Source organism: Eretmochelys imbricata, chromosome 7, assembly GCF_965152235.1.
Source record: "Eretmochelys imbricata isolate rEreImb1 chromosome 7, rEreImb1.hap1, whole genome shotgun sequence".
Classification (NCBI taxonomy): domain Eukaryota; kingdom Metazoa; phylum Chordata; order Testudines; family Cheloniidae; genus Eretmochelys; species Eretmochelys imbricata.
Genome location: NC_135578.1, coordinates 40,460,354 through 40,472,428, shown reverse-complemented (window position 1 = coordinate 40,472,428; position 12,075 = coordinate 40,460,354). Strand labels below are relative to the sequence as shown.

Below are 12,075 nucleotides of genomic sequence, written 5' to 3'. Positions count from 1 at the left end.
GCAATTTTTTTCTTGGCTCATTTAGCATTCAGTTAGACTCTGAGCCCAGTAGTAGTGATAAAGACACCGCTTACTGTAGCCAATTTTGAATGCTTTACTTGGAAGAAATGTTAATCTGGGTTGAGTCAGAGGTTATCCATCTGTTCATATTTTTATGTCCATTTCATTTTCACCCATCCACTCAAAGGATGAGGCTGAACAGCTCAGTTGTCAGTGATTGATGTTTCTTGCTCACTTCCTCTGACACACCTCTAGGTTGATGATTTTCCCTCCCAAATTCTGTCAGCTTCAGTGCCATTAGTTCATCCTCACTTTAAACATTCAGCTAATTTTGTGCAACTTCCCATTTTCATTGGAGAAAACCAGAGCTGGATTCCTCCTTTTCCCCTAACTGCGCGGGAGAGAAGAGCTCACCCTTAGCTGGGACCTTATCCTTTTCATGGGGCGAAGCTAAACCAGTGCACAGAGACACTGAATGAGAGGAAGACAGCTTATCTCTTTACATTTTACCTTTTGAGCTGGGAGACAGGGCAGCTCCCTCCCCACAACTCCTCTGTTGTGGACATCATAACTATGGGACCCCAGGCTTGTAGTGGGATTGGAAAATAGACCTCATCACTAGGGGTCCCATTCTGTGGGAGCCCCATCGCCAGAGTCATAGGGAAGAATATATAATGTTGCCAGGAAGCCGTATCCACAGGGAGGGGAAAATTCTCTTGGGAAAGGAAACAGGAGGAAGACTACAAGACAGGGACCGCATTCCTGTGCATAAGCAGAGGGAAGACCCCTCTGCCTCCTGGCACCTGGGTTTCAGAAGCAGAGAGAGATCCACAAGATCTTCTCTCCAGCAGAGGCCCAGGCTCTCTTCTTCCATACCTGTCTCACCTGTTATTCGACTCATGTCTCAGCTCACCCCATGAACAGTACCTAGCACATTGCAAGCACCACTGGGATACAAATAAATAGAGTAGTATATTCTTCTGGGAAAGAACTGGGTTCAGAATTGTGTTCGTTGTGGAACTGAGACGGGAATAAGGGAAAATGGAAAACTGGATTGAGAGCACGTTTTCCAAGAGGGAAAAGGCCACTGAACTTTGCTCCCTCTCCTGTTGTCTCAGGTGGAGGTGGGAGGAGAGCTCACTAGCTTCCATAAAGGGGAGGATCAGAAGTCTGAATTTGATGTGGAAGTTGAGAGGAATCCAGTGGAGAGATCTGAAATAGGGAAGTGCCACAGTCCCAGTGGTGGGCCAGGGAGAAGATTGTAGTTGCATAGCTTTGACTGGGCTGAGGGAAGCAACATTTGTTTAGAGGATGTTGGAAGATAATCAAGATAGCGACAAGACTTAGTCATAGAGGCAAAGAGGAAAAGTCAGATTTGAGATGTGGAAAAGCAGAGCCCCTGAGATTTGGAGGCAGCTTGGATATTTTGGAAGAAGGATACAGGAGTGCAATCATACTGAGATTCCAAGACTGGATGAGAAGAAGCAGGATGATGGTCTCTACAGCAGTGGAGAAGGGGTTGAGAGGCAAAATGGAGAGGCACTCTGTATTTGTGAAGTTGAGATGGGATAGCGATAGCGTGGCCAGGCAAAAGGTGAGAGAGGCAAGACAGGGCAATCACAGAGAAGGTCATGATAAAGAAACAGATTTGTGAGTTGTTGACAGAGACATGTGACTTTGTAAGAGCAGATGAGGTTACTCAGGGATAATGTGCAGAGAGATTGTGTGGAGAGCAGGAGGACCTCAGACAGAGTCTGAAGGATGCTAACAGAAAGATGGGAGGAGAGACAGCTACCAAAGGAGATGCTGGAGGTTTAGGTTTAGGGAGAAAATCAGGATTGTATGGGAGTCCATTCCCATTTCTGAATGACAGAAAATGTGCTCTCAGTCCAGTTTTCTATTTTCCCTTTTCTCTTCTAACCTCCATAATGAACATAGTTCTGAACCAACTTCACTGTGAGTACTCTGTTGTTCTGCAGCTTTCAACAACTATTTTTAAAACTACTTGTTGGTAACTTGGCTTGGTTCTCCAGTTCAGACACGGTCTCGACAAAGGTAGTCAATATTCAATACATTTGACCACTGGTGTTATTGACCAAGTACCCATGAGTGCCTTGTTGTTCCAGCCCCCAACGTACCAAAGATTGGATTTCAGAATCTAGAATACCAGTTAGAATGTGGCTGAGAGAAACCTAAAAGAGAGCAAAATATCCTAGAGGGAATCAAATTGTATTGAAGACAAACAGCATTTCCAAATATGAACAATCTTCAGTGCACTAAGAAATTTTTTTAACATGTCTGTCTATCAATACATTTTAATTGGTATTTTGTCTGCTGGAATGGTCTTAGGGCTCTGATGAGATATTTATGCCCAAATCAGCCTCAGCAAGCTGTTGACAGAACTTCACACTATGCTGTGTTTGCCAAACCAATCAAAGGGACATTGGTGGCACAAATTAATTGTAGTGATTGCAAAACACACGTTACTGTATGGAGACAGTATAGCATCTGTAGTTATCACAGCACTGTCACCTAATAACTTGTGACACCACTGGTATCAGCTTCTAAAATGTCAGCCTACTTTTCTCCCAAATATCCACTCTACAATGTTTTTTTCTACTTACTGAGTTCTATTCATTATCTAGCGCCTAAGGATCTATGTGCTGTCACTCCACTGGCATTCTTTTATGTTTCTATTTTCATTTTATCAATGTGGGAGAGAAAGATGTGGCTGCTGGTGGTGGGTGTGTTTGAGGGTTGTAAATTGGTGGGAGAAAACAAAGGAGTGGAAAACAAGCTTGGGGCCTACTGGAGTTTATATAGAGACTATGTAAGAAGATGCTTAGCAGCTTGTTTGTGTTCATATAAAAAAAACAAAAACAAAGGGTGGAAGGTTAAGTGCCAGGTTGTAAATGGGAATATTATCTTAACCTATAAAAGCATTGCTATCAGCTGCAGGTTGGCTACTTTAGACAAGTCTCGGCGTGTTACTTGGTTTTCTGCAGAAAATAGCTGCTTTATTCCTGGCCCTGAATCTGGATGAGGAGAGAAATGATGAATGTTTTTCTGTCACTGTTTTATCTGATGGACAGAATTATGTTCTTAAGAAAATGTGGTGCAACATATTTATTTTGTAATGACCTGGGTTGACGTATCAGACGTCTCAATTTTCAAAAGAATGCATCAAAATGAACCGTGACTCAGGGCTCAGTTCAGCAATTTGGTGAAAAACAGAGGAAGAATATTTCCATGGCTGTTAGAGCTTGGCAGCTGTGAAAACCAAGCAGGATTCCCTGTGGCAAAATGAAAAATATTCCCCCTCTCATGCATGGAATCTGGAACTCTGCCCAGCTCAACTGGTTCATATTGCAATTGGTCATCAGCCAGCTGCTGTGGGGGGCTCCATGGAGCCTACTCAGGAGCTTTCCTAGTGGTATTCTACTGTGGTTGTAGGCACTTCTATGTTTAATAGAAAATCTTGCACTGGGGAGTTCTCAGAACTATGGATCAGGCATCAATGGAAGTTCCTTTTGTTTTTAGATATGGAGCAATGTTAATGATGTGGCACTGGGGACTGTGCCTTTAAGGACTGGGCTTCCCAGTCAGAGTCTGGAAGGGGCACTGTGAATGAAACTCTTGTTATACACAGACAGTTGAAACCAGAACCACAACACAAGAGATGTCTTGCTAACTCCTTTAGCACTGAGCAATCACTGAGCACCACATGGTATCAAGAGTGAAAAGGAACTAAGCAGATACCCTGAGTGGACGAATGGAGCAGTAAAAAGCCCCCACCAGTGCTGAAACTCTCTGGAAATGCGGAAGACAATTGTCCGGCCATGCCAGCAGAAAGACAGGAGTCAATGGATGTGGTGTAATTAGGCTTCAACTTTATTCATTTTAAATAACTGGGATTACCTAGCAATTGCATAGTACAGGTCATCATCATTCCTTAATCGTTTCTAAATTATCCCCAACCTGATCCCAGCCATCTCGTTGCTGGGATCCAACCATCTTCCCCTCATTGAGATAAAGGGGGCTATAGAAGGAGGAGGGTTAGCTCCCTTCTGTGTTAGTCACAGAGCCCCAAACCCCACTTCCTGAGCTCCTCTAAGGGATGCTTTATTTCAAATCCTTTCCCAATCCATTTTATCCAGTCAGTGTATCCCTTCCAAAACTGTTACCCGCATTGAATATCTGCCCCCAAATTTAATTGTTGTGACAACATAACCTAACGCACTACCCCACCCAACTGGGTCCCAGACCTGCTGTGGGGAAGGTGAAAAACCACCACCCAGCCTCCGTAATCTAGTGGTGAGGGAAAAATTTCTTCCCAGCCTCCAATGAAAAGGGCAATTAGCAGGATGCACATAGCAGATTGTGAGGGGACCTAGTTCTTTTTCATATCCGTGAGTTTGGGGGTGCGGGGTGCTGCCATTGTGATCCAGGTGAAAAGGGGCTTCTCCAGGGACTGCATGGGATATAAATACTCACCCCCTTCTGATCGGCAGGAAGGGCAGTGACCTCCTTCTCCTTCACTCCCCCAGACTTGGCCCAGCTGCTTCCTGCTCTTCCCTGCTCCATCCTTGTATACGTTGCCCCCCTCCCATCTAACCACCTGTACTGGGAGGAGTCATTAAAGAGGCAATACTCCTGTTCTTCCAGCCAGCTGGACAAGGACCCAAAACATCAAGCTGCAGTGAGCACAATGGCAAAGGTTTAAACAGTATTTTACTCTGTATCTGCAAGCAATGGGTGCCAGCAGAAAGGCAGAGTCGGAAGGTAGTCTTGTGACTGTCAATAGCTAGTTCGGAAGCACTTGTGTTTAACAGTTTTCAGTTCAATCAGGCAGAGGAGGCTAACTGTGAAACTGTATTATAGAAATGTGAGGTGTACTGCACTGCATCCAAAAAGGAAACATCTAAGAAATTATTTTAAAGAGAAAATACACAAAGAAGGTGAAACCATAGAAGAACTTGTGACTGATCTAAATCTGAAGAGCTCATCTTTGCAATTTTGTGAGGCTGAGTTCCTGTTAAGAGACCGGATCACAACTGGGATCTGGAACAAAAAACTCAGAGAGACTACTGTAAGACTAAAAATTAACCCTTCACAAAGCAATTAGAATTTGTCAAGCAAAGGAAATCAGCCAGTCCAGAATGAAACTTATAGAGGGTGGACAGTGCTTTGATGCTGTAGACATAATAGAGAATCCAGAATGCTACCAGAAAAGAGACCTGAGACAGGAAGGCATGCATAACTCAGTCGGAGTCCAGCAAAAACAACATATGCAGCCGCGCAAGCCAAGTGGATGCCCAACACATGAAAAAGATGCAAGAGTTGCAATGGATTACATCTCTTTGTAAGTTTGTAAACACCAACAGAGCATGCACAGTGTGGACAAGGACAATGACATCACCACTAGCTTAGATAAATTCTTCACAGGAACAATGGACAGTGTTGCAGCAGGAGATGGTTGGACTACCAACCAGAAACCAAAGGGGACGTTTATTAATTTCAAGTTTGTCTGTTACATAAGTTTGGGCAGCATCCCAGCCTTCCTCTGGCTGGATAGCCAGAAATGTAATCTTCCATGGCACAGTTCCAGTTCCTTGATGTATGTCCACCCACTTGTTCCCCAGCTTCTGGCAAGTCTAGTACCTCAGATCCTTGAGATCTTTCCTCTGAGGCTGGCTCAAAGTAGTAGCTCCCTCCCCCTTCCCAACTCCCTGGTTTGGGTTTGCTAACTTCACATCCGTGGTGAGCACATGCAAGTACTTTGGAGGACAGGATTAGAATTCCAAACAACCTTGACAAATTAGAGAATAGGTCCAATTTCTGCAAGATGAAATTCAATAAAGATAAGTGCAAACTGCTTCATTTAGGGATGAAAAATCAAATCAGAGCTACAAAATGGAGAAAAACTGGTTGGGTGGTATTGCTTCTGAAAAGGGTCTGGAGGTTATTCTGAATCACAAATTGAATGTGAATCAACAATGTGATTCAGTTGTGAAAAAGGCTAATATCGTTCTGAGGTGTATTAAACGGAGTAAGACTTAGAAGGTAATTGTCCCACTCTATTCATTACTAGACTTAAGGTGACTAGATGTCCCGATTTTATAGAGACAGTCCTAATTTTTAGGTCTTTTTCTTATGTAGGCTCCTATTACCCCCCCCACCCCCATCCCGATTTTTCACACTTGCTCACCCTAACTAGAGTACTGTGTCAGTTCTTGGCACTACACTTTCGGAAAGTTCTGGACAAATTGGTGAGTGTCCAGAGGAGAACAAAAATAAAAAAGTTTAGAAACTTTAGAAAGCCTGACCTATGAGAGAGAGTTAAAACACCTGGGTATATTTAATCTTGAGAAAGAAGACTGAGGGGAGGGGGACCTGATAACAAATGGACAGTATGTTAAGGGCAGTTATAAAGAGTGATCAGTTGTTCTCCATGACCACTGAAGGTAGGACAAGAAGTAATGAAGCAAGAGATTTAGGTTAGATATGAGGAAAGATGTTCTAAATATAAGGGTAGTTTAGTGGGTGAGGTAATAGATATGTGGATGAGGTAATATCCTTATTACTTCACCCACATTTTCTCTCTAATATCCTGGGACCAACACAGCTGTAGCACTGCATACTAAATGGACAGTGACATACAAAACATTTAGGGTCGTGACCCTCCAACCTTTTTCGCATCTGTTTTCTAAATATTTCAGCATTCATAAAGGAAAAGCTAAAAAAGTACAGGCAACAACCTACTCTTTAGCTTTCACTATTTAGGTTATGAACATGTGGAGAGTAAATCAGTATCAGCTTTGTCTGGTCTTTCAACCCTTTATCCAATCATTATCTGACTATTAAAGACTTTAGATTAGGGCTTCACCACTAAATTAAGTGACAGCATTGTCAAAGTTTTGGCACTGTCCTTTGCACATTTGCTCTTATCTTTTGTTGACCGACCAACATTTTTTCATATTTGTATTAAATTGCCTTAAAAGTACAATATTGCACAAGCTTGTTCTTTTCTTAAAAAACCTTTATGAGAGTGTTCAGTATAAAACTGTCTAGAGTAAACTTTGTTGCAAATTCTCTATTTTTAAAATACTGACCCTCTTCCCCTCCCCCTCGCCCCATTTGGGGAAGTGGGCTACTTGTAACTCTTTCCAAAAAGTTCTGCCCTATTTATGCATTTTCTTCCTTCTCAAAATGACTAGCATCCTGCTTCCTCTACTGTATATCTAGAAATGTTCCTAAGAAGCTTACAGTTTTAGTTGCATGTAATACTGCGTTAATTTCTAGTAAAGATTCTTAGACTATGGTCTCTGGTGCCCAGTCCTCCGATTTGTCACAGCGTGCTCTCTCTCTTTTTGATTTCCAGTAAATGGAATTAAAATGCAGCAAAAAACGCATTAAATAAATTCCCAATATTACTTTTCCACTTAAGCAATTTTTGTAGTTGCCATTATAGGAATATTACATAATCACAAATGGAAAGGAAAGTGGTCTGTGTAATTGCACACAGGTAGGGAGGGAAGTTCCTGAGACAGCTTCTCAAGATGTGGCTTACCCTATGAAGAAGTTAGAACCTTTGAGTTAGGGCTTGTCTGCATGGTACTTTGGCTAACTGGCCCTCGTGGGCCCTGCTCGCACACATTAAAAAATTCCCTAGTTTGCATTAAAGTAGTACTGTTTGAAATGAGACCACAGTACTGCACACTAGGGAATTTTTAGTGCATACCTGTGCATCCACATGGGCCAGCTTAATGTACACCCCACTGTTGCAGTCTAACACACCATGTAGACAGGCATGATAGATTTGTGTGATGTAGATCCCTCATTTGATATGTGTACGTGGGCAAAGTGTTTGGCTATAAGTACTGAAAACAGGCAATCTCTAGACAATAAAGCACAGAAGATTTCTTCAAAAAGGATTTGGTTCCATAATTAACATATTATCAGTTAAATGTTAACTAAATAGATTATCCCTTTCAGGAAAAACTCCCTTGTTATCAGTTTAATTTGTTCAAAAAATCCTTTTCAGACTGAATCATCTTCATATGGGTGCAGACTTCTCCTTTTCCTCGGAAAAACATTATCCTTCAGTTAGTAATGCCATGAAAATATGTCTGAGTCTTGACTTCTTTAGTGTTGGGAACATGGGATTATCTCAATAAGCAGTTCATGTTCTTATATTCCCATGAATCATAATTTGATAAACACAATTAGCTGTGCAACAGTTCACAACTTTTTTCACGATATTTAAAGGTGTGTGATCAACTTCAAAATCATACTTATCTGAAAATATTTTATTACAAGTAACAACTGAGATTACTGTAACTGAAAGATGAGAAATTTTCCTTACTTTAAATTTTGCTTCTGAATTTGACGTTGGTGTATAATAACTTTTGCTGCTTTTCCTATGTGCTCCATTTTCCCCTTTATTTTGTGTGTGTCTTTCACACAAAACAGGAGAAAAACATTTGTAAAAACAGCAAAATGTATGTTAAAATCACAATAATTGGCTTGGATGCAAGTGTAATATCTGAAGTTACTTTTACCTTTAAAAATTGCATCAATTTCAAGTTGACAGCAGAAGTCAAGTTTTAAAATAAACTTCATCTATTTAATCGATACACAGGCACCCTGAGATTTGTAATAAAGCACCTTTTATTGTGTATGCAGTGGTTGGGCTTGTTTCACTGGCATGTGGCCTGACTGGAGTCACTCTGGATTTAAACTGGTGTAACTGAGGTTAGAATCTGACCCACTGTCTACCCTGGCAGTAGTCTTTAAAAAACACATTCAGGAAGTATTTGTATGAAGTATTAGCAAAAATGTCAATTTCTCTTTTATCCTGTCATTTCAGGTACCCATGTCATGGAGGGCTCTGGGCGAATGCTCGTAACCGCTGTGGGAGTGAATTCTCAGACAGGCATCATATTTACTCTATTAGGGGCTGGTGGAGAAGAGGAGGAAAAGAAAGATAAGAAAGGTAACCTCCTCATAGCACATCTCGGTGGTCTCAAATTATTCTTGTAGGTCCTTTATCGGTAAAGCACTAAAAGTATCTAAAGTACTGTCTTCATGTATATTTTTTGTCATTACGTATGTGAGGGAATACAGCAAGAGCTATATATTACTAATACGTAAGTCGTGATTAAAAGTTTTTCATTTTAAGTTGCAGACTGTAATGTGTGATCAAATGAATGGGAAAATAAGGGTAGATCTTCCCATCACAACACTTTATGTTTGCACATAAATCTACACTCACATAAATTTTGCACCTTTACATAATATTAGTCTTCATCAGTCAGACATAGAAACAGCATCCTGATTTAAGTTTGAAAAATGAAATGAGGAAAATTGTGCCTTTTTGGTGATGTAAATGGTGAGTGCCAGTCTTTGTAGTTCTGGTTATAGACTAACTTAAGTACGCTTTGTTCACAGACACCTTTTTATTTTCTAAGATTGACAGGTCAGGTTAGGAATATTGGAAGAAAACTAGTCTAAGTGGCAGCAAGTGTTGAATGAGGGTTACGATTTAACTACAAGTGCCAGGCAGTCAAATCAAGCAGTCTCTTTAGATCTTGATCTTATTGCAGGATGAAGTCAGAAGAACTTACTAAGCTTATTGGCTACACACTAAGCAGAAAATTGGTTTACTGTCTTTTTTTGTCCAGGTTTACATACACACACAGTCGTCAGTGTAATCTGTTCAAGTCTGGTTGCTGCATTTCTGGCCTGAGTGTAAAAGGGATTTTTTTTTAAACTATCCTCCTCAAGCATTCAGTTGTGTTTAAGGGTTAAGAAACATAAAATGTGACATTTTCTAAAAATTCATAACTTGTCAGCAATAAAAAAGCAATTATAACTTCACCTAATGATTTTACTTGAGCTACATGTTCCTTTGGGATATCATTTATCTTTCTCCTGCATTGCATGTTTTTATATTTGAGGCTGCAGACACACAGAGTAGACTTAGATGGTTTTCAGGACCTGAAATTCCCCATTTACTAACATCTGCCCTCTAATATTTTTATGAAGAGTGGCAAAATGGACTGTTGGGAAGGCTTAAGTGATTGCGCTCAACGCCACATTTCTACAAGAAAACCTATTCTTCGTACCACATAACCTCCAAACAGAAGTACACAATAACCACTACTCATAATAAAGGCTAAGATCATTAAAGAGAAAACATTTGCAGTTTCCCAAGGTAGACTATTTTATGCCGTTATTTTTTAGGGCCCAATCCTGCTCTCATTGAAAACAGGGGGAACAAAATCAGGCTTTTACAGTACCAACAGTTTCTGTTTTGACAGTCTGTGTCAGCAGGGTGAGCGGGATGTTAAAAGTTCAATATTTGTTTCGAGCTAACACAGCTTGTCTGCAATGAGTGTCTGCTTTGGACCAGGGAGAACCCCCTCTGTATATCTTCTTGCTTGGTGTCTGTATATTGGTGTATATCCCAAGCTCTATTGTTTGTAGTCTTTAAAGAAAAAGAAGCAAATCTGCCATGGCAGATTAATAGAACAAGTGGTGATTCTAAAGAAACACTGAGGGGTAGAGCTTTTCAGAGCAATGCACAAGAATTTCATATAACACACATTAACTCTGATTGGAACCACACAGCTACAACACCAACCAAATGCTTTCACAATTCAGGCTCTTCTCTTGCAAGCACCATTGTGTGGGTGCAGGAATCTGCCTGCATAGAGCGACATGTAAGGATCAGGGCCTTATTCCCCCAAAATATATGTTCCCTTTATATAAACCTGCAGTCTTCTGAAATCCTACCAATTGTGTGTTTACATGTCAGTTTTCTCTGGTTGTGGGCTTTTATTCTTCATTAACATTTTGTAAAAATCATCATGCAGGTATGAAAAAGGAGGATGGACATCAGCTTCCAGGTAGAGTAAGAAATCTATCAGATCAGTTAGAAGGATGAGGCTTTTAGCTGCTGCCATCTGAGAGATTATGGTGCAAATCAGGGCTGAAAAAAATCGGGGTTGGAAAAATTATCCTTGAATATTCTGTTCAAATTCAAAAGTTGATTTCATTTGACTTCATTTGAGACCCTTTCATGCTTATTTTCAGCAAACATTTGAGTGCTCAAGCATTACCAGTGCTGCAGATCATAATTTTAAGTTTGGATGCTCAATTATTCCTGAAAAGTAAATTATTGTATATTGAATTTTTAAATGTACAGTTTAATTGCTGTGCTGGTTCATGTAAGTATCCAACTTCAGAGAAAATAAATGTAAGTAATCAGTTATGAATTATGAGTATTGTAATCAAATATGCCATTTGAAATTTGCATATATGTACTATACGGTGAATTTCAAATTCTGTATTTTATTGTGTTCATTTTGCACTAGGTCCATCCACAACACTGCTATTCACATTAAGTTGAATAACTAACCTGTGTGAAATTATCAATTGTGGGCCAAGCATCAGTCATTAAAGAATTTCATTTGTTTCAAAAAGGAGTAAATGTGAAAGTTGTTTTCTGTTGTGAACAATTAGCCAACAGAAAGCAAAGTGAAATTCATTGAATCAGTTATTCATTATGAATTGTTCTCTCAACTCTAGTGCAAATGAGCATTAATAATAATAAATAAAACCTTTAGGGAACTTTTCTCCTCCTGTTATGAAGGAACCTCTAGTCTGACCAGTTCCCCTAAAATAAGGAAGATTGCTGAAATCTAAACTGGGATTTTATTTTCTATTATATTCATTTTTATCATAGATGAAATTGAAAAATGCAGGGACCAAATTTGGCAAGTTGCTGTATTTTGTATTTCCCAAAATATCTATATGTACTATTGAAAAATGTAATCTAATTGAAATCAGTGAAGCATATTAAATGTGTTATTGTTGCATAACTTTTGGACCTATGCATATAGTGTGCACTAGTTCAGTGGTTCTCAAACTTTTTTTTTCACGGACCATTTGAAAATTGCTGAGAGTCTCGGCAGACCACTTAATGATCTTTCCAAATGTTGTTTGTACCATTAACTAACTATTGTAAAGCGCTTTGGATAAAAGCGTTATGAAAAAAAAACCTTAATAATA

General features: G+C 40.0%; 1 protein-coding gene across 4 annotated transcripts in view; it reads left to right on the top strand.

The window, feature by feature from the left end:
* ATP2B2 (ATPase plasma membrane Ca2+ transporting 2) overlaps positions 1 to 12,075 on the top strand; it is a 330,044-nt gene that overhangs the window by 179,746 nt on the left and 138,223 nt on the right. For 3 of the 4 annotated variants that reach the window (XM_077821231.1, XM_077821230.1, XM_077821229.1), the window contains exon 5: positions 8,870 to 8,995. In XM_077821231.1, the coding sequence (XP_077677357.1) occupies positions 8,870 to 8,995 (126 nt within the window). Of the gene's footprint in view, positions 1 to 8,869; positions 8,996 to 10,877; positions 10,911 to 12,075 lie in introns of all 4 variants that reach the window. The other variant, XM_077821228.1, reaches the window with a different exon arrangement.